This window comes from Oryctolagus cuniculus, chromosome 18, assembly GCF_964237555.1.
Source record: "Oryctolagus cuniculus chromosome 18, mOryCun1.1, whole genome shotgun sequence".
NCBI lineage: Eukaryota > Metazoa > Chordata > Mammalia > Lagomorpha > Leporidae > Oryctolagus > Oryctolagus cuniculus.
The window spans coordinates 51415079-51438167 of record NC_091449.1 but is presented as its reverse complement, the minus strand read 5'-3'; the positions used below and the strand labels follow the sequence as shown (position 1 = coordinate 51438167).

Here is a 23089-nt window from a genome sequence, read left to right as displayed (position 1 = left end):
GACCCAAAAGACCCTCGCTCCTAGCTTCAGCCTGGCACAGCCCTGGCCATTGTGGCCATTGGTGGAGTCAATCAGCAGATGGAATATCTCTCTTTAACTCTGCTTTTAATATGAATAAAATAAATCTTAAAAAAATAAAATTTCCTGGGGCCGGTGCTGTGGCACCGTAGGTTAATCCTCCACCTGAAGCACCAGCATCCCATATGGGCATCAGTCCTAGTCCCTGATCCAGCTCTCTGCTATGGCTTGCGAAAGCAGTAGAAGATGGCCCAAGTCCTTGGGCCCCTGCACCTATGTGGGAAACCCGGAAGAAGCTCCTGGCTCCTGGCTTTGGATCAGCACAGCTCCAGCCGTTGCGGCCATTTGGGGAGTGAACCAGCAGATGGAAGATCTTTCTCTCTGTCTCTCCCTCTCACTGTCTATAACTCTACCTCTCAAATAAATAAATAAATAAAGTCTTTAAAAAAATAAAATTTTCTGTTACATTTCCATTACATATTGCTTCATATCTTAACATCAAGAACACTTGATCAGAAATGAGCAGGCTTCCCTACTTGATCAGCAACCACATTAACTCACACTGCAGAATTCATATACATGCTCTCTGGTTGGTTTAAGAAATCTAACTGAACACTTGCCTTTTGGGCCACTACAGTGGTACAATGGGTTAAGGTGCTGCCTACAATGTCAGCATCTCATATGATGCCAGTTCAAGTCCCAGCTGCTCCACTTGTGTTCCAGTTCCATGCTAATATTCCTAGAGAAGCAGGGAAGATGGTCTAAGTGTCTGGGTCCCTGCCACCCATGTGGGAGACCTGGATGGAATTCTGGGCTCTTGACTTTGGCCTAGCCCAGTCCCAGGTATTGCAGCCATTTGGAGAGTCAACCAACAGATGGAAGTTCTTTCTCTCCCTCTGTAACTTTCTCTTTCAAATAAATAAATCACTGAAAAAAACAAACAAAACATGTGCCTTTTGTTCAAAGCCAGACTGCAATTAAAAGCACAACTGTGAGAGCCTGAGTATGGTTAACTTAGAGAAGAGTCGTGTACTCGAGGTGTAGCTCCAAAGATTATGAGTGGGCTTTACCAAGAAAACGCCTGTGCACACCCCCTTCCTTTGTAGCACATGCAAATCCAGCCACTGCATGCAAATACCAGACTTAGGCACAAAAACAACACATCTCAATCAACACTCACCCTCTAGAATCTCCAGAATGGAGCTGGACATGAGGGCTCACTGTGGTTAGGCCATTTCTCTGCTGAACCTGATGGCTGGTGTTCCAAGTCAGACATAAACTGGTCTGTGTCAAAGAAGACAGTATCACTACTGAATGGAACAAACCAGAGGGTGAACTTAATCTAAAACAGTGCCCAGCCTGTTTTTTCTATAATTAAAAGGAATTTATCTGACCTTTATCAGTCAATCATAGCATAAAATATCCACATTTTGTCAGATAATATGAATGCTGTAGTCCAGACAGTTTAGGTAACAGATGATTTCTTTTCATTAAAATTAGGACAGTAACTTTTTTTTTTTTTTTTTTTTGACAGGCAGAGTGGACAGTGAGAGAGAGAGACAGAGAGAAAGGTCTTCCTTTTGCCGTTGGTTCACCCTCCAATGGCCGCCACAGCTGGCGCACTGCGGCCAGCGCACCGCGCTGATCCGATGGTAGGAGCCAGGAGCCAGGTGCTTTTCCTGGTCTCCCATGGGGTGCAGGGCCCAAGCACCTGGGCCATCCTCCACTGCACTCCCTGGCCACAGCAGAGAGCTGGCCTGGAAGAGGGGCAACCGGGACAGAATCCGGCGCCCCAACCGGGACTAGAACCCGGTGTGCCGGCGCCGCAAGGCGGAGGATTAGCCTAGTGAGCCGCGGCGCCAGCCGGACAGTAACTTTTAACTCTAAAAACTATTTTTAAATTGTGGGGTACAGTGTGATAATTCCACACATATATACAATGTATATGGATCAAATCCAAGTAACTGACATTTTCATCTCCTTAAATCCTTATCACTTCCATGTGTTGGGAACCTGTGAATTCCTCTCTTCCAGTTCTTTATGAAATATGTAATAAGCCATTGTGAACTAGTCACTCTACTGTACTGCAGAACACTAGTATTTATTTGAAAGGACACCAATTTTAAAAGAATTACAATTACGGTTTTCAATGGTTTTAAAGATAAATTTGGACGGCACCACGGCTCACTAGGCTAATCCTCTGCCTGCGGCGCCGGAACCCCGGGTTCTAGTCCCGGTTGCTCCTCTTACAGTCCAGCTCTCTGCTGTGGCCCAGGAAGGCAGTGGAGGATGGCCCAAGTGCTTGGACCCTGCACCCGCATGGGAGACCAGGAGGAAGCACCTGGCTCCTGGCTTCGGATCGGCACAGCGCGCCAGCCGTGGAGGCTATTTGGAGGGTGAACCAGCGGAAGGAAGACCTTTCTCTCTGTCCCTAACTCTGCCTGTCAAAAAAAAAAAAAAAAAAAAAAAAAGATAAATTTAGTTTTAAATAAACTAGTTTTTTTTTAAAAAAGATTTTATGTATTTGACAGGTAGAGTTACAGACAGTGAGACAGAGACAGTGAGAAAGGTCTTTCTTTCCGTTGGTTCACCCCCCCAAAATGGCCACTACGGCCAGCATGCTGCACCGATCTGAAGCCAAGAGCCAGGTGCTTCCTCCTGGTCTCCCATGCGGGTGCAAGAGCCCAAGCACTTGGGCCATCCTCCACTGCCCTCCCAGGCCACAGCAGAGAGCTGGACTGGAAGAGGAGCAACCAGGACTAGAACCCGGCGCCCATATGGGATACAGGCGCCACAGGCAGAGAGAGGATTGACCTAGTGAGCCACGGCGCCGGCCCCAATAAACTACTTTTGATTAGAGTTATTAATAGTCCCCAAATACCTGGCTATGGCTACAACACAATTATCTGGGCATTATTTATATAAAAAATATAAACTCTTTGTCTTTTGATAAAAATATAAACTCTCAGACCACAAAGTCAAAGTACTCATGGTTGGCAACCCCATAAATGTAAACGCAGCCAAATTCGGGAGTCACAGGGCATACTTCATAAAGTAAAATTCACATCCATTAGCAGTTTCTGAAATCAATTCAGCAGGTTGTAGTTTTTTTTTTTTTTTTAAAAAGCACTAGAACTAAATTAAAGATAGCCGACTGCATTTCTCTTAAATGAAAATTAAAAATTGGTTTGAGAGACTTTCATGGTAGTACTAAGTATGTACAGCATTTTTGTGTGTGTAGATCTTATTATAAAATTTATATCTTTTTTAATATTTATTTTTCCTTACTTATTTCAAAGTCAGAGTTACAGAGAGGCAGAGGCAGAGAGAGAGAGCTCTTCCATCTGCTGGTTCATTCTCCAAATGGTTGGAACAGCCGAAGCCAAGACTGATCCGAAGCCAGGAGCCAGGAGCCAGGGGCCAGGAGCCAGGAGCTTCTTCCAGGTCTCCTATGTGGATGCAGGGGCCCAAAGACTTGGGCCATCTTCTACTGCTTTCTCAGACCATAGCAGAGAGCTGGATCAAAAGTGGAGCAGCTGGATCTTGAACTGGTACCTGGGGATGCTGGCACTGCAGATGACGGCTTTAACCACTACACCACAGCGCTGGCTCCTGAATATCTTTTTTTTTTTTTTTTTTTTAAAGATTTATTTGAAAAAGTACAAAGAGAGAGAGAGAGAGAGAGATCTTCCATCTGCTGGTTCACTCCCCCAATGGCCACAGTGACTGGGGCTGGGCCAGGAGCTTCTTCTGAGTCTCTCATACGGGTGCAGAGGTCCAAGGACTTGGACCATCTTCTGCTGTTTTCCAGGTCATTACCAGAGAGCTGGATCAGAAGTGGAACAGCCAGGACTCAAACTGGTGCCCACATGGGATGCCAGCGCTGCAGGTGGAGGCCTAATCTGCTACGCCACAGCGCCGGCCTCTAAAATGTGCTTTTTCTTTTTTCTTTTCTTTTTTTTTTTTTTGACAGGTAGAGTTACAGACAGTGAGAGAGACAGACAGAAAGGTCTTCCTTCCGCTGGTTCACTCTCCAAATGGCCGCTATGGCCGGCGCTGCGCCAATCCGAAGCCAGGAGCCAGGTGCTTCCTCCTGGTCTCCCATGCGGCTTCAGGGGCCCTAACACTTAGGCCATCCTCCACTGCCCTGCCAGGCCACAGCAGAGAGCTGGACTGGAAGAGGAGCAACCAGGACTAGAACCTAGTGCCCATATGGGATGCTGGCACCGCAGGCAGAGGATTAACCAAGTGAGCCATGGCACCGGCCCCTAAAATGTGTATTTTATCATGGGAAGTTGTCAAAAGTGTCTGAAAGTCACTGTACTCAACAACAATCACTACTGGTCAGTTTAGCAACTACCAGTAGTTAGTTTAGTCAATGGTAATGAATAAAGCACTCAGATGCCCAGTTAGAGTCTAAAATATAGTAATAGAATAGGTAGAACCTCCTCCTTTGACCTATAAGGCACTATATTTGGACTTAACCCTTGAAGAGAAGATCCTGTGTGTAACCTTTGTGAATGCTAATTATTACCCTAATCTTAGACAAAAGAAGGAAAACAAAGGAAGAACTATCTGTATAAAATACACCCTCTAGACTAACGTGGTAAATAGAAACCAAAACCTAGAAATCCTATGCTTAGGCATAATCTCTCCTTCTTTTTTTTTTTTTTTTTTATTATGAAATTTGAGATCCCTCTACCTAGTCTTTAAGGGTCAGTTAAAGATTATAAAGTGTTTTAAGGGGCTGGTGCTGTGATGTAGTGGATAAAGCCGCTGCCTGCAGTACCGGCATCCCATATGGGCACTGGTTTGAGACCCGGCTGCTCCACTTCCGATCTAGCTCTCTGTTATGGTCTGGGAAAGCAGTAGAAGATGGCCCAAGCCCTTGGGCCCCTGCACCCGAATGGGAGACCTGGAAGAAGCTCCTGGCTCCTGGCTTCAGATTGGCGTAGCTCTGGCTGTTGCGGCCATCTGGGGAGTGAACCAACGTGTGGAGGACCTACCTATCTACCTACCTATCTCTGTCTGTCTGTCTGTCTCTCTCTCTCTGCCTCTCCTTTGCTCTCTCTGTAACTCTTTCAAATAAATAAATAAATCTTTAAAAAAAAAGTATTTTGAAGCTGGAATACAGTCAAAAGTATCCTTTTTGTTGGTGCCTAATTTCTAAAACTGAAGACTCCAAAAACAGACTTGAAGATATAGAATATGTGATTCTAAGTAAATCAGAACATACATTAGATGACATAAGCCAAGAAACAAAGCTAAGATGCCAACAGACACTGCAGGGGGCTTTTATGAATTGACTAAGTGGTAACTTCAGATTTTGCTTTATGTTTTATGGAAATTTGGTCCTTCCAGTTCTTTGAAGTATTATTTTTAAGTTTGATTTATTTACTGTTTATTCGAAAAGGAGAGTGGCAGAAATAAAGGAAGACACACACACACACACACACACACACACACACACTGATCAGGAGGGAGGAAATACATCTTACATCTGTTAGTTCCCAAAATGCCTGCAACAGCTAGGGTTGGGCTAGACCAGGCTAAAGTCAGGTACCAGGATCTCCATTTGGGTCTCCCATGTGAGTGGCAGGGATCCAAGTACTTGAGCCATCATCTGCCGACTCCCAGGCACATGAGCAGGAAGCAGAGGTGAGAATCAATCCCAGGCATCCTGATAGAGGGTGCGAGGCCCAAAGTGGCAGCTTAACCACTGCACTACAATTTCTCTTCCTCAGGCACTGTTGACAGCTCAAAAAAATACTTCAAGCATCTCTCCTCACAAAAACCCTGACCAACCGTTTATAGAAGACACAACATTATTCCTTCTGAAACTATTCCAAAACATTAAAGAAAACACTTCCTAACTTTATAGGACTAGCATTATGCTGGTATCAAAACCAGCAAAATAGCAGCAAACCAAATTCAGAAACATACATCATGGCCAAGTGGGTTTTATTCCCAGAGTGAAGGATGAATTAACATGAAAATCAATCAATGCAGCATCACATTAGAATGAAGGGAGAAAAAACACAGGATCATCTTGACTTATATGTATAAATCATTTGACAAAATTCAAAGTTCAATACAAAACACTCAATAAACTAGGAATAGAAGGAATTTTCTCAATGTGATAAAGATCATATACTAAAAACTCAAAGCTAACATGATATTCAATGATGAAAGACTGAAAGCTTTCCCCTAAGATCAGCAAGTCAAAGATGTCCTTTCTATCTTTTCCTTTCAACTATTTCTGGAGAAGTTCTATCCAGAGCAATTATGTTAGAATAAGAAATAAAGGTAGGGCCGGCGCCGCGGCTCACTAGGCTAATCCTCCACCTTGCGGCACCGGCACACCGGGTTCTAGTCCCGGTCGGGGCGCCAGATTCTGTCCCGGTTGCCCCTCTTCCAGGCCAGCTCTCTGCTGTGGCCCGGGAGTGCAGTGGAGGATGGCCCAAGTGCTTGGGCCCTGCACCCCATGGGAGACCAGGAGAAGCACCTGGCTCCTGCCTTCGGATCAGCGTGGTGCACCGGCTGTAGCGCGCCAGCCGTGACGGCCACTGGAGGGTGAACCAATGGCAAAAGGAAGACCTTTCTCTCTGTTTCTCTCTCTCACTGTCCACTCTGCCTGTCAAAAAAAAAAAAAAAAAAAAAAAAGAATCTATACACTGAAAAGTTGTACTAAGAAATGAAGTCAGTAAAACCACAGGATATAACATCAACCCATAAATTCAGTTGTATTTTTATATTTTTGTAACAAGCAATTCAAAAGAGAAATGAAGTAAACAATTCCATTCACACAGCATTAGAAATTATAATAAAATATGGGCAGGCATTGGGGCACAGCAGGTTATGTGACCTGCAATACCAACATACCATATGAGCACCAGCTGCTCTACTTCAAATCCAATTCCCTGCTACTAACATGCCTGGGAGAGCAGTGGAAGATGGCCTAAGTAGTTGGGACCCTGTGCCCATGTAGGAGACCTGGTTCAAGTTCCAGACTCCTGGCCTTCGCCTGGCCCAGCCCTGGCTGTTGTGGCCATTTGGAAGAGAACCAGCAAATGGAACATCTGTCTCTCCTGCTCTCTAACTCTGCCTTGTAAATAAATAAATAAATAAATCTTTATAAAAGAATATTTTTAAAAGTAGGCAAAATAAAATACTTAGGAATTAACTAAACCAAGGGGGCATAAGACTGGTACACTGAAAACTATATATTGTTGAAAGAAATAAAAGAATTAAATAAATACAAAATAAAATACTTCATGGTCATGGACTCAAAGACCAATATTGTTTTTGTTTCATTTTCATTTTTTCTGAAAGGCAGAGAGTAGGAAGAACTTCTATCTACTGGTTAACTCCCCATAAATATTTGCAACAGCAAGGTTTGGGCCAGGAAAAGCAAGAAGCCTAGAACTCACTTTAGGTGTACCACACAGATATCAAGGGACCCAACTACAGGGGATGCATTAGCAGGAAGCTAAAATCAGAAATGAAGTAGGGACACAAACACAGGAACTCTAATGCAGAATGTAGATGTCCAAAGCAACATTTTAACCACTAAACCAAATGCCCATCCCAAGACTAATGCTGTCATATATGGCCACAATACAACCCTTGTCAAAATCCTAGTGATTTAAAAAACAAAAAAACAGAAAATTTATCCTGACATTCATACGAAATCTCAAAGGACCTCAAATAGCTGAAATAATCTTGAGAAGAAAGAAAAATGCTGGAGGACTGGAATTTCCTGATTTTAAAACTTATCACAAAACTACAATAATTAAAACAGTATGGGGGATAGTGTTGCGGAACAGCAGGTTAAGTGGCCACTTGGAATGCCAGCATCCATTATCAGAGTAGTACCAGGTTGAGCCCCCACTGCTTGGCTTCCAACACAACCTTCTGCTAATGCACCTGAGAAGACAGCAGATAATAACCCAACTGCTTGGGTCCATGCCATATAGGTAGAAGACATGGATGAAGTTCTTGGTCCCTGGCTTCAGCCAGGTCCAGCCCCAGCTGTTGCATCCATGTGAGGAGTGAACCAGCAGATTGAAGAGCTCTGCCTCTGCCTCTGTAGCTTTGACTTTCAAATAAATAAATATATTTTTTTAAAAAAAGTATGGTCCTGTCATTAAGACAGAACAATGGGACAGAGTCCAGAAATCCTCACATATTTGGTCTTGATCTTCAAAGAAGGGTGCTAATATCACGTGATAGGCAAAGAACTGTTTCCTCAACAAATGGTGCTGGCAAACCTCGATAGCCACATGCAAAAAATGATGCTGGATATTTACATTACATAATATATAAAAATTAAGAAATCATGGCCGGCGCCGCGGCTCAATAGGCTAATCCTCCACCTGCGGCGCCGGCACACCGAGTTCTAGTCCCAGTCAGGGCACTGGATTCTGTCCCGGTCACTCCTCTTCCAGGCTAGCTCTCTGCTGTGGCACAGGAGTGCAGTGGAGGATGGCCCAAGTGCTTGGGCCCTGCACCCCATGGGAGACCAGGATAAGTACCTGGCTCCTGGCTTCGGATCAGCGCGATGTGCTGGCCGCAGCACACCAGCCGCGGCGGCCATTGGAGGGTGAACCAATGGCAAAGGAAGACCTTTCTCTCTCTCTCACTGTCCACTCTGCCTGTCAAAAATTAAAAAAAAAAAAAAAGAAAGAAAGAAAAAAAAAAGAAATCAAAGATCTAATTTAAAAGCTTAAACTGTAAAACTTATAAGAAAGCATAGAACAAATTTTCATGACCTCAAATTTGACAATGGTATCTTTTTTTTTGTTAAAGATTTACTTATTTGGGGCTAACACTGTGGCGCAGCAGGTTAAAGCCCTAGCCTGCAGTGTTGGCATCACCACCAGTTTGAGTCCCAGCTGCCTACTTCCGATCCAGCTCTCTGACATGGCCTGGGAAAGCAATAGAAGATGGCCCAAGTACTTGGGCTCCCGCACCTGCGTGCAAGACCTGGTAGAAGCTCCTGGCTCCTGGCTTCAGATCAGTTCAGCTCTGGCTGTAGCAGTCATCTGCAGAATAAACCAGCAGATGGAAGACCTCTCTCTCTGTAACTCTTTCAAACAAATAAAATAAATCTAAAAAAAAATATTTACTTATTTGTTTGAAAGGCAGAATTACAGAGTGAGAGAAAATCTTTCATCTGCTAGTTCACTTGCCAAGTAACCACAATGACTGGGGGTGGGCCAGGCAGAAGCCAGGAGCCTGGAACTCCATCCAGGTCTTCCACACAGGTGGCAGGGCCCAAGTATTCGGGTCATCTGCTGCTGCCTTCCCAGGCACATTAGCAGGAAGCTGAATTGGAAATGTAGCAGCCAGGACTTGAACCTGTGCTCTAACATGGGATGCTGGCGTTGCAGGCTGCAGCTTAACCTGCTGCTCCACAATACCTACCCCACAACAGTTTGTACAGTACATTGCTTACTTGGAAAAAGAGGATATGTAAAAATTACGTAACCGACAACAACAACAAAATCTAATAGAATCAGCGTTTACTTAAGGTTTGTCTGTACATCCAAAATCTGATCACTTCTTAGCTCCTCCATTACTACTACCTAGTCCAAACTATTTGCATTTCTGGCTTGGATTACTACAATAGCATCTTTTTTATTTTTTTTTTTTTAAGATTTATTTATTTATTTGAAAGGCAGAGGCAGATAGATAGACACACACACACACAGAAAGAGAATCTTTTTTTTTTTTTTTTTTTTTTTTGACAGGCAGAGTGGACAGTGAGAGAGAGAAACAGAGAGAAAGGTCTTCCTCTGCTGTTGGTTCACCCTCCAATGGCTGCCGAGTCCAGTGTGCTGCGGCCGGCGCACCACGGTGATCCGATGGCAGGAGCCAGGTACTTCTCCTGGTCTCCCATGGGGTGCAGGGCCAAGGACTTGGGCCATCCTCCACTGCACTCCCTGGCCACAGCAGAGACTGACCTGGAAGAGGGGCAGCCGGGACAGAATCCGGCACCCTGACCGGGACTAGAACCTGGTGTACCGGCGCCACAAGGTGGAGGATTAGCCTAGTGAGCCGAGGCGCCGGCTGAAGAGAGAGAATCTTCCATCTGCTCATTTCATCCCCAAATGGCTGCAATGGCCGGAGCTGGGCCAATCTGAAACCAGGAACCTGGAGTTTCTTCCAGGTCTCCCACCTGGGTACAAAGCCCCAAAGACTTGGGTCATCTTCCACTGCTATCCCAGGCCATAGCAGAGAGCTGGATCGGAAGTGGAACAGATGGGACTTGAACCAGTGCCCATATGGGATGCCAGCACTGCAGGTGGTGGCCTTATCCATTACACCACACTGCCAGCCCCTTTAATAGCCGTCTTAACTGCTCTTCCTGTTTCCGCCCTTGCTTCCCTATAGTCTTTCTATACCCAGCAAATTGATCCTCAGATGTGAGGGAATCAGAGCTGAAACCAGGTACTTCAATATAGGATGAGGGTGTCCCAAGTGGTAACTTAACCACTGTGACAAAATACTTAACCTAGAGATGTAGTGTAAAATAAAGTTGCCATTTTAAATCTAACAGTGGAAATCTGGGTTATTTAAGGAGAACTGGGTGGCCATCTGAAAAGATTAAAATTGGATCCATTTCTCATACATTCCATCAAAACAAATTCCAGATGGATCATCAACTTAGTCTAAAAGTAATAGAAGAGGCCGGCACCATGGCTCACTTGGCTAATCCTCCGCCTGTGGTGCCAGAACCCCAAGTTCTAGTCCCGGTTGCTCCTCTTCCAGTCCAGCTCTCTGCTGTGGCCTGGGAGGGCAGCGCAGGATGGCCCAAGTGCTTGGGCCCTGCATCTGCATGGGAGACCAGGAGGAAGCACCTGGCTCCTGGCTTCGGATCAGCGCAGTGTGCCGGCAGTAGCGGCCATTTGGGGGGTGAACCAACGGAAGGAAGACCTTTCTGTCTTTCTCTCTCACTGTCTAACTCTGCCTGTCAAAAAAAAAAAAAGGGCCGGCGCCGTGGCTCACTAGGCTAATCCTCCACCTAGCGGCGCTGGCACACCGGGTCGTAGTCCCGGTCGGGGCGCCGGATTCTGTCCCGGTTGCCCCTCTTCCAGGCCAGCTCTCTGCTCTGGCCCGGGAGTGCAGTGGAGGATGGCCCAGGTGCTTGGGCCCTGCACCCCATGGGAGACCAGGATAAGTACCTGGCTCCTGCCATTGGATCAGCGTGGTGTGCCAGCCGCAGGGCGCCGGCCGCGGCGGCCATTGGAGGGTGAACCGACGGCAAAGGAAAACCTTTCTCTCTGTCTCTCTCACTGTCCACTCTGTCAAAAAAAAGAAAAAAAAAAAAAAAGAAACATGATGGCAGTACTGGAAAAACTCCTAGAGTCAGGAGAAGTGGGTTTTAGTCTTACTCTGCCATTAACTCAAGTGTGTTACTCTGAATATCTTAGATTTGTGTAAAATTCAGATTCTTTATTTAAAAAATGAGGGAGTTATATTGGATATTTCCAGATCTATTTAAGGTATACTAATTTCTTCTCTATTAAATAACATTGAATTTATAGTAAAAATGCTAATGTTCACATTTCATAAAGTAACCACTAGTATTTGAATGAATTTTTTAAAAACTTATTTGAAAGACAGAGAGAGGGAGATAAGATAAAGAGATCCTCCATCCCCTGGGTTCATTCCTCAAATGCCTGCAACAGTCAGGCCTGGCCCAGGCTGAAGCCAGGAGGTCAGAACTCATTCCAGTTCTCTATGTGTATGACAGACAGCCAAGTACTTGAACCATCACTGGCTACTTCCCAGGGTGGGCATTAGCAAGAATGTGAAATCAGAAGCGGAGTTAGGGGGCCGGCGCCATGGCTCACTTAGTTAATCCTCTGCCTGCGGTGCTGGCATACCATATGGGTGCCGGGTTCTAGTCTCAGTTGCTCCTCTTCCAGTCCAGTTCTCTGCTGTGGCCCAGGAAGGCAGTGGAGGATGACCCAAGTGCTTGGGCCCTGCACCCACGTGGGAGACCAGGAGAGGCACCTGGCTCCTGGCTTTGGATCGTTGCTATGCGCCGGCCGTGGCAGCCATTTAGGGGTGAACCAATGGAAGGAAGATCTTTCTCTCTCTCACTAACTCTGCCTGTCAAAAAAAAAAAAAAAAAAAAAAAAAAAAAAAAAAAAAAAAAAAAGAAGAAGAAAAGAAAAGAAAAAAAAAGAAGTGGAGCTAGGACTCAGACCTGGGCACTCTGATACAGGATACAGGTGTCCCAAGCAATATCTTTTCTTTTTTCAAATTTTTTTTTTTTTTAAGGGAAAGGGTTTATTGGTAGAGAAACCCATCAGACTGGAGGGAAGGGGGCGAAGAAGGCAAAGAGGGAGAAGGAGAGCATAAGAGAGAGCAAGAGAGCCAGGTATACAGGAATAATCCTGTTAAACCTTTGCAGGGGGGTGGGCAGGGAAGTAGGAGCAGTGAATCCCATTAGGATGGCGATGGAGCTGACATCGGTGGTTGGGCCATGTGGTCACCTGGCTTCCAGCAATGGTGGGGGGGGGGGGGGGCTAGTGCCTAGGATGGTGTCCGGGGTGTGGATCGTGCCATAAAGAAAACTGCCTAAGCAATATCTTAACTGCTGTATCAAACGTCTGTCCCCTTAAATGATTTCTAAGAGACTCCATCTGATTTAGAAAATTCAAAGATGAAAATAATTTTTGGTTATTTACTCTTTAACTTGGTTAAATGGGGATAAGTGTATATGAAACAGAAAGATAATTAACAAGGATATTAAAATTGGGTTTGTATATTTAGCTGGTACTTAACAAATTTGAAAAATTAGCAATGTTCCCTGGTTATTGACATAATACAGAATACTTTAGGAATTTCCAAGCATCTAGAAATTTTACTATTATAGGCAAACCCAAAACCATTATCAACAAGTAAACTGGTAAATATTAAAAATTCATTTTAAAGGCCAGTGCTGTGGTACAGTGGGTTAAGCTGCCACCTGTGGAGCCAGCATCATATATGGGTACCAGTTTAGGGTTAGGGTCTGACCTGCTGATGCGCCTGGGAAAATAGTGGAGGATGGCCAGGTGTGTGGGCCCCTGCATCTACAGGAGAGACCCTGAAGAAGCTCCTGGCTCCTGGCTTTGGCCTGGCCTACTCCCAGCTGTTGTACCCATTTTGGAAGTGAACCAACAAATGAAGACCTCTCTCTGTCTCTCCATCTCTCTCTCCAACTCTGCCTTCTAAATAAATATAATAAATCTTTAAAAAAAATTCATTCTAGAGCTTGAGTTAAGCATTAAAAAACACAGTTTGCATAAATTATACAGCCAATAATCTGAGGTCACAGGGAGCATATTTTTATCTACCTTTTCTTCTCCTTTAATTACTGCTTAGCATAATCTAATGGGTAGTAATGAAAGAATCCAATGGCCAGTCCCTGATCTTTGTGGGGCAATAATCATAGCTTTCCTGATCATGTGCCCTACATAAAGAATGGAATAAAATGAAATTTTAGTAGTACTTGCCCTCACAGACTTCATGTGTCCAGACCTGCTTTTGGCTTTTGCAATACATCTTGACATATTCAAAATGTGAAATAAATTAAAATTTCACTAAATCTTTCCAGAAATTCCAACTGTTGTCTCTTTCTCATTAAATATCAATATTTGGTATAATAGAGCCGGCGCCGTGGCTCAATAGGCTAATCCTCCACCTTGCGGCGCCGGCACACCGGGTTCTAGTCCCGGTCGGGGCGCCGGATTCTGTCCCGGTTGCCCCTCTTCCAGGCCAGCTCTCTGCTATGGCCAGGGAGTGCAGTGGAGGATGGCCCAGGTGCTTGGGCCCTGCACCCCATGGGAGACCAGGAAAAAGCACCTGGATCCTGGCTCCTGCCATCGGATCAGCGCGGTGCGCCAGCTGCAGCGGCGGCCATTGGAGGGTGAACCAACGGCAAGGGAAGACCTTTCTCTCTCTGTCTCTCTCTCTCACTGTCCACTCTGCCTATCAAAAAAAATAAAAAAATAAAATAAAAAAAAATATTTGGTATAATAAAGAGCAAGTTCTAGCTTTGGACTTTTTATTTTTTCAGAAAAAATGCATTTTCCTGGTTAATAAATCTCCTATCTTCAGTTATATTACACATGGGTGATAGTCAAGGTCTCACCCTTTGTTTAAGGGTAGAAAACAGTTATGCACAGTTATTCCCCAAAATTGCCTAAAGAAGGAATAAGTAAAATTTTTAAAGCCCATATATATTTGGAAAAGTTTTTATTTCCAATTTGTTTGCATAGACATAGGGGTCTCTTGTCTTCTGGATTCATCATTTATATATATATATATATATATATATATATATATATATTTTTTTTTTTTTTTTTTTACAGGCAGAGTGGACAGTGAGAGAGAGAGAGAGAGACAGAGAGAAAGGTCTTCCTTTGCCGTTGGTTCACCCTCCAATGGCCGGCACGCTGCGGCAGGTGTATCACGCTGATCCGAAGGCAGAAGCCAGGTGCTTATCCTAGTCTCCCATGCGGGTGCAGGGCCCAAGCACTTGGGCCACCCTCCACTGCACTCCCAGGCCACAGCAGAGAGCTGGCCTGGATGAGGGCAACTGGGACAGAATCCGGCACCCCGACCAGGACTAGAACCCGGTGTGCCGGCGCCACTAGGTGGAGGAGTAGCCTATTGAGCCGCGGCGCCGACTTGGATTCATCATTAAATAGGCAGACACTCTGAGGCTAGCTGTGCATAAACAGTACAGCAACATGCGTAAACCAGATCCCTCAAGTATTCCCAATGCAACTGTAATATATCAGATACAGATGTGAACATGTGTTCAGGAAGTTAAATTCTCCAAGATGCAGGGCCAGCATTGTGACGTAGCAGGTAAAGGTGTTTTCACCAGCAATGGTAGCCATATGGGCACTAGTTCAAGCCTCAGCTATTCCACTTCCAATTCAGCTACCTGATAATCGCCTGGGAAAACAGCATTGGATGGCCTAAGTGCTTGGGTTCCTGCATCCACGTGGAGACCCACAAGAAGATCTTGGTTTTAGTCCAGCCCAGTCCCAGTTGTAGGCATTTGGGGAGTGAACTAGCAGATGGAAGATCTTTCTCTCCCTCTTTCCTTCTCTCTGTAACTCTGCCTTTCAAATAAATAAATAAGTCTTCAAAGTTTTTTATTTCCCAGGTGCATTAGCAGGGAGCTAGATTGGAAGTGGAGCAACTAGGACTCGAACTGGTGCCCACATGGGATGCCAATACTGCAGGCAATGGCTTATTTGCTGTGCCACCATGCTGGCCCCAATAAATAAATCTTTAAAACTTTTTTTAATTAAAAAAAAAAATCTGCAAGTGCCCTGTGGAGAATGTTCCATGTTTTCTCCAGAAAATTCTTTTCAAAAATATTTATTTATTTGTTTTATTTGAGAGGCAGAGTTACAGAGAGAGAGAGAGAGAGAGAGAGAGAGAGAGAGAGAGAGAAAGAGGGAGGGAGGGAGAGACAGACAAAGAGGTCTTCTATCTGCTGGTTCACTCCAGAAATGGCTGCAATGACTGCAGTGAAGCCAGGAGCCAGGAGCTTCCTCTAGGTTTCCCACATGAGTGCAGGGGCCCAAGCACTTGGGCCATCCTCTGCTGCCATCCCAGGCACATCAGCAGGGAGCTGGAGGGGAAGTGGAGTGGCTGGGACATGAACTGGCACCCATAAGGGATGCTGGAGCCTCAGACAGACATTATACCACGGGTGTAATGACTCAGACTTGTTGCACTGTAGTGAGTTACTTACTGGTCTAACTGGAAAGCCATCCTTGCCCCGTGTGCTTAGGACTTGAGATTTAATATTACCACTGCAACTAAGTAGTGAATTCAGCCTCTCCAGATTTGTAAAAGTAGTAACCTACTATGTCACAGCGCTGGCCCCTCTCTAGAAAAACTTTTTTTTTTTTTTTTTGACAGGCAGAGTGGACAGTGAGAGAGAGAGAGAGACAGCGAGAAAGGTCTTCCTTTTGCCGTTGGTTCACCCTCCAATGGCCGCCACGGCTGGCACGTTGTGGCCGGTGCACCGCGCTGATCCGAAGGCAGGAGCCAGGTGCTTCTCCTGGTCTCCCATGGGGTGCAGGGCCCAAGCACCTGGGCCATCCTCCACTGCACTCCCTGGCCACAGCAGAGGGCTGGCCTGGAAGAGGGGCAACCGGGAAAGAATCCGGCTCCCCGACTGGGACTAGAACCCAGTGTGCCGGCGCCGCTAGGTGGAGGATTAGCCTAGTGAGCTGCAGCGCTGGCCTAGAAATTTAAAACAACAAAAAATCTCAAGGGATCCCCTTTAGCAAACATCTAACCATCTTGGCCAGGTGTCACCATGCAGCAGCTGTGGTGTCATAGAAACAATGGACTGAGGAGAGTATGAATCCAGTCTCAGCTCTGCTGCTTACTAGTTCTGTGACCCTCAGCAAGATCAACTCTGTAAATCTCACTATCTGTCTCAGAGATGGAGGAATGGCAGGATTAGATAACAAATAGGAAAATGCAAATTTCAGATGTTCTAGTTTACACATACATCTTCTGTTTAAACACAAATTACTTGGCATGTCCCCTTATGACCTTAAAAAACGTCCTCTACTATACCATTCTATTCCCTCCCAGACACAAATAATCACGTTTTCCCAGTCACATCCCTGTATCTGATCTGCCCTCTAAAAACATATTTATTGCAAATTTACACTCATCCCCCAAGATTCAGTTCAGAAAACTTGTTGAATTCATCCCATGAAATCTGTCACATATCTCTGCTGATCTCCTAATTTGCTTCTTTTATACCACGGGTGTAATGACTCAGACTTGTTGCACTGTAGTGAGTTACTTACTGGTCTAACTGGAAAGCCATCCTTGCCCCGTGTGCTTAGGACTTGAGATTTAATATTACCACTGCAACTAAGTAGTGAATTCAGCTTCTCTAGATCTGTAAAAGGAGATGGTTGATCCAGAATTCTTTTCCTATAGTAATTTATCATAGAATGAAGATAGAAAACTAAAATTCTATATCTATGTTTCAGACTTTTCTTTTGAGTAATAATTATAGGTAGCTTTCATTAAATATCTATTTAGACAAAATTTTACTAAGATAAAGCCAAGAATAAACTCTCAAGTTGTTACCCGAGGGGCACTTGGAACACCGACATCCCATTCTGGAGTGCCTGGTTCAAGTCTCAGGTACTCTGATTCAGCTCCCTGTTAATGCACTTGGGAAGCAGTCGATGGTGGCCACCAAGTACTTGGGTTCCTATCACCCACATGGGAGACCTGGATGGATTTTTCCTGGTTCCTGCCATTGGTCTGGTCTGGTTACAGCTATTGTAGGCATTTGTAGAGTGAACCAGCAGATGGAAGATGGATCTCTCTCTCTCTCTCTCTCTCTTTCAAATAAATAAATCTTTAAAATAAATCACTATGTGGAAATTCTATCTTGGGAAATTTTCAACTATTGATATGACTAATCCTGAGTTCTACAGTACACTGATGTCATAAAAGAAAGCTGCATACCAACTTCCTGGGTTTACACAATTTATTTTTAATTTTTTTATTTTGTTATAAAGTTATTTATTCATGTTTTAAGACTTATTTTTATTTATTATTTATTTGAAAGGCAGAGTTACAGACAGTGAGAGAGAGAGAGAGAGAGAGAGAAAGGTCTTTCATCCGATGGTTCACTCCCCAGATGGCCTCAATGGCCGGAGCTGCGCCAATCCGAAGCTAGGGGCCAGGAGCTTCCTCTGGGTCTCCCATGTGGGTGCAGGGGCCCAAGCACTTGGGCCATCTTCTGCTGCTTTCCCAGGCCATAGCAGAGAGGTGGATGGGAAGACGAGCAGCGCGACTAGAACCGGTGCCCATATGGGATGCCGGCACCACAAGCAGAGCCAGCCCCCAATTTTTTTTTTTAAATGGGAAAATGCTTTCTTACAGATAACTTCTTTTTTACTCTTGTGGCAACAGCTATAGCAGCAGCAGAAAAAGTCTGATCTTGTACCATCACTACCACCTGTTTCAGCAAGTTGGCAGGGCCATAGGGGGGAAGATTCTTACTATTATTTTTTAAAATTTCACTTGAAAGACAGAGACCCATAAACAGAAAAACAGCTTCCATCTGTTGGTTAACTCCTCAAATGCCTGCAATGGCTGGGAATGGGCAGGAGACAAAGCCAGGACCCTGGTACTCAATCAGCTATCCACTGCTTCCAGATGGATTAACAGGAAGCTGGATCAGAGTACCTGGGACTTGAACCAGGCACTCCAACTTGGGCCATCACTGCTGCCTTCCAAGGTCTGGATTAGTAGGAAGCTAGAGTCATGAATTTAATCTGGGCACTCCAGTATGGAATACAACATCTTAGCTGTAGGTATCTTAACTTCTAATTAATTACTGGTTCTGGAGAACAGGCTTGTTACCTGTGTGAATCTCTTCAAGGACAGACACTCTATCTTAACACATTCTTAGTATTCCCAACACTAGCAACAGACCTTGTAAACTGATGGCATTCAACAACGTTCACTGAATTAATGCCCCTGAGTTTCATTCTCTTGATACTGTCACCTAGCCATGTGTTCTAAAAGAAAAGAATCTCTATTCAGCAACAGATATTAGTGATAAAATGCTTTAAAGAATAGATTTTCATATCTATTCTCAAAATTATATATTAACATACATTTCTAATAACAACTTATTTAAAGACCCAACTATAACTCAGTAAACATTCCATGGTAATGTTTTCATGCTTTCGGAGAAGAAAGTTCCTAACTCTTCACTGCTTCAAGAACAAATGGATGAACTTACCATCATCTAAAGTGATGTCCTGTAGACCAATGGTTGCAAAGTTGGGTTCCCGATCTTCAGGTTCATGTTTAATGCTCACAGTTGCCCCATCAGATGGAAATGAAGCTGGATCACATAAACTGTGACACATTAAGGGTGAAGGTGCAGAAAGACCTCTCTGGCCTGTACTTTGTGCTTGAGTTGAGTGCTGTTCAGAATGCATTCTGGTGGCTGGAGATGGTAACGAGGCAGTTCCTGAGCTAGGAGATTGGTAAGGCATAGGCTGCAGCTGAGGAGACGATGGCCCAGAAAGTGGTGAACTAGCCAGGGGACGAGAGACTGCTGGGGAAGCTGTTGCAGCAGACCCAGAATGTGAAGGATTATATGTAATAGGTTGCAACTGAGGGGAAGGCTGACCTGTGACCTGGTCAGTCACTGGAGAAGAAAGAGATCTTTGTCCTGCATTTGAACAATGGTATCCCATTGATGGCATATGAGGCGGAGTCTGCATAGAGTGAGGTGTATGTGCTAAGAGATGTCCTGTTGAGCCAGAATTTGAAGAATGAAATGGTATGGGTGACAGTGGTTGACAGCCAAGATTTACTAAGCTGGGAAGAGCTGCATCCTGTTGAAACAAAACTGGATCAAATTCTTGACTAGAGGCAGCATTAACAGGAAGACAAGTTGGTCCATTGTATACAACATTAGTTTGCATAGCCTGATAGGAAGATCCCACAGGAGGTGTTGGTGTGACTTGAAAAGGCTGGTGCACTACTGAAGAAGATACCATGTGTTCTTTCCCAGCACCCTCATCCCTACACTGCAACTGTGGTAGATGGGATGAAGTTACCAAGGATGCATATCCTTGCTGGATCGGACAAACCAAGTTCCGCTGCACTGAGAGCACACTGTCATGTGGGTGCCCCAGATCTGAGGAAGGCCTCTGACTCTGGGCAGGATGAGGCACAGGCAAAGGTGGAACTGACGACAAATCAATTTCTTCTCTGTGTTCTTGCTTCATCAAAACTAAAATGAAAATTATTAAAGCAAGTGTTATTATGCAACATACAAAATAATTATGATAGCCCTTTATTCTAGGTCACAACTATAGCATACATCAAGCCAGGGGTGGCAAATACAACTGCTATCAGGGAAAGTAGTTCACATAGAATAGTCTATGTATACATGCATGTGTCTGTGTGCATACATACATATTTACACATATACATGTTGTTGCCTGTATATATATGGACATCTCTGAGATGTATAAGAAACTGGTGAGTACTGGATTTACTGCTGGGAAGGGAAACTAAATAATCAGGGATCAGAGACAAGAGGATGATGTGCTTTTTCCTGTTTACTTCTTTGTTCCTTTTGAATGTTTTTTACTGCGCATATATTACCTATTAAAAATAAATAATTAAAAAGTAAAATCCCATGGTCAAAATATTGTATTTGGGAGACTTGGTCTGAAAACTATCAGTCACCTGGTTTTACATGGTCTATTGTATGCCAGATCATAAATCTGACATTCAAGTAACTTCTGGTTTACAATGGTTTTTCTGGGGGGCCAGCGCCATGGCTCACTTGGTTAATCCTCCACCTGTGGCGCTGGCATCCCATATGGTCGCCAGGTTCTAGTCCCGGTTGCTCCTCTTCCAGTCCAGCTCTCTGCTGTGGCCCGGAAGTGCAGTGGAGGATGGCCCAAGTGCCTGGGCTCCTGCACCCACATGGGAGACCAGGAAGAAGCACCTGGCTCCTGGTTTTGGATTGGCGCAGCGCACCGGCCGTAGCGGCCATTTGGGGAGTGAACCAACGGAAGGAAGACCTTTTTCTCTGTCTCTCTCTCTCTAACTGTCTATAACTATACTTGTCAAATAAAACAAAAAAAAATGGTTTTCCTGAGCATCTCATGTGATTGGGGGATCAAAAGTACTAGAATCCATAAAAGACATAATAAACAAATTCAGCAAAGTTTCAGGATATAAAAACTAGCATATAAAAATAAGGTATATCTCTATAAACTAATAAAAATAATCTCAAAAGGAAATTAAAAAACCAATTCCATTTATGAAAGCATCAGAAAAAAATAGAACAATTGAAAATTAACCAAACCAAGGAGGCATAAATTTGTTCATGGAAAAAACTCCATACTGCTGCATGAAGCTGAAGAACTAAATAAATGGAAAACATCTCATGTTAATGAACTAAAGACGATTGTTAACATGATGCTACTGGGGGCTGGTGCAGCAGCGCAGTAGGTTCATCTTCCACCTGCAGTGCCAGCATCCCATATGGGCGCCAGTTCTAATCCTGGCTGCTTCACTTCCAATCCACTCTCTGCTGTGGCCTGGTAAAGCAGTAGAAGATGGCCCATGAGGCCAGCGCTGTGGCGCAGTGGGTTAACGCCCTGGCCTGAAGTGCCAGCATCCCATATGGGTGCCAGTTCTAGTCCCAGCTGCTCCTCTTCTGATCTAGCTCTCTGCTATGGCCTGGGATAGCAATGGAAGATGGTCCAAGTCCTTGGACCCCTGCACCCACATGGGAGACCCGGAAGAAGCTCCTGGCTCCTGGCTTTGGATCAGCACAGCTCCAGCCATTGCAGCTAACTGGAGAGTGAACCATCAAATGGAAGACCTCTCTCTCTCTGCTTCTCCTTTCTCTGTATAACTCTGACTTTCAAATAAATAAATAAACCTTAAAAAAAAAAATAAAAAGAGGATGGCCCAAGTGCTTGGGCCTCTGACATACTTGGGAGACCAGGAAGAAATGCCTGGCTCCTGGCTTCAGATTGGCGCAGCTCCAGCTGTTGTAGCCATTTGGGAAGTGAACCAATGGAAGGAAGACCTTTCTCTCTGTCTCTCCCTCTCACTGTAATTCTACCTCTCAAATAAAATAAATAAAATCTTAAAAAAAAAAGATGATGCTATTACTTAAAGTGATATACAGACTCAATGCAATCCCTATAAAAATCCTACTGACTCTTTATGCAAAAATAGGAAAATCCATCCTGAAATTCATATGGGATCTCAAAGGACTTCAAATAGCCAAAACAATCTTAAAAAAGAACAAAGTTGAATTTTAAACGTCTTGATTTTGGGGCCAGCACTGTGGCGCAGTGGGTTAAAGCTCTGGCCTGAAGCGCTGGCATCCCATATAGGCACCAGTTCTAGTCCCAGCTGCTCCTCTTCCGATCCAGCTCTCTGCTTTGGCCTGGAAAAGCAGTGGAAGATGGCCCAAGGACTTGGGCCCCCACACCCGCATGGGAGACCTGGTACAAGTTCCTGGGTTCCTGGCTTTGGATCAGCGCAGCTCTGGCTGTTGCAGCCAATTGGGGAGTGAACCAGCAGATGGAAGACCTCTCTCTGTGTCTCTACTTCTCTCTGTAACTCTGCCTTTCAAATAAGTAAAATAAATCTTTAAAAAAAATAAACTTGATTTTAAAACTTATTACAAGGTGGATGTTGTAGTGCAGTGTATTAAGCCACAGCTTGAACACTGATATCCCATATCAGAATGCCAAACGCATAGGCAACAAAGAGAAACTAGGTAAACTGGACTTCTTCAAAACTGAAATCTTGCGGGGGCTGGCATGTGGTATAGCAGCATTGTGACAACAGCATTCCATATGGGCACCAGTTCATACCACAGCTGCTCCACTCCAATCCAGCTCCCTGCTAACGGCCTGGGAAAAGCAGCAGAAGACAGCTCAAGTGTTTTGGCCCCTGAAAGCCATGCAGGAAATCTAGATGAAGCCCCAGGCTCCTGGCCTTCGTCTGGCCCAGGGCTGGCCATTGCAGCCATCTGGAGAGTAAATCAGCAGATGAAAAACATCCATTCATTCCCTTTCTCTCCAACTCTGACTTTCAAATAAAAAAAAAAAAGGTTTTTTTTTTGTTTTTGTTTTGTTTTTTTTTAAATTAAAGACTTGGGGCTTGGGGCTGCCGCTGTGGCACAGAGTAAAGCCGCTGCCTGCGGCATACCAGCGCCAGTTCAAGTCCTGGTTGCTCTGTTTCCAATCCAGCTCCCTGCTATGGCCTGGAGTTTAGGATTGGCCCAACTCTGGCCATCTGAGGAGTGAACCAGCGGACGGAAGATCTTTCTCTCTGCCTCTGCCTCTCTGTAACTCTGCCTTTCACATAAATAAATAAATTTTAAAAAAATTAAAGACTTGTGTCAAAGGACACTATCAAGGTTACAGGAAGGTAATCCAAAGAATGGAGAAAATATTTTCAAACAACATGTTTGAAAGGGGTTCAATACCCAGAATACATAAAA

At 44.6% G+C, this 23089-nt stretch overlaps 1 protein-coding gene across 4 annotated transcripts in view; it reads right to left on the bottom strand.

Annotated features, from left to right (window-relative positions):
• The window catches only part of NFATC3 (nuclear factor of activated T cells 3), a 155074-nt gene that overhangs the window by 16033 nt on the left and 115952 nt on the right, over positions 1 to 23089 (bottom strand). The window contains exons 9-10 of one of the 4 annotated variants that reach the window (XM_017342314.3): positions 18833 to 19837; positions 1199 to 1328 (exon numbers count right to left, since the gene is read on the bottom strand). In XM_017342314.3, coding sequence (XP_017197803.1) covers positions 1199 to 1328; positions 18833 to 19837 — 1135 coding nt within the window. Of the gene's footprint in view, positions 1 to 1198; positions 1329 to 18519; positions 18606 to 18832; positions 19838 to 23089 lie in introns of those variants that run through there. The other 3 variants (XM_008257512.4, XM_051847207.2, XM_002711632.5) reach the window with 3 other exon arrangements.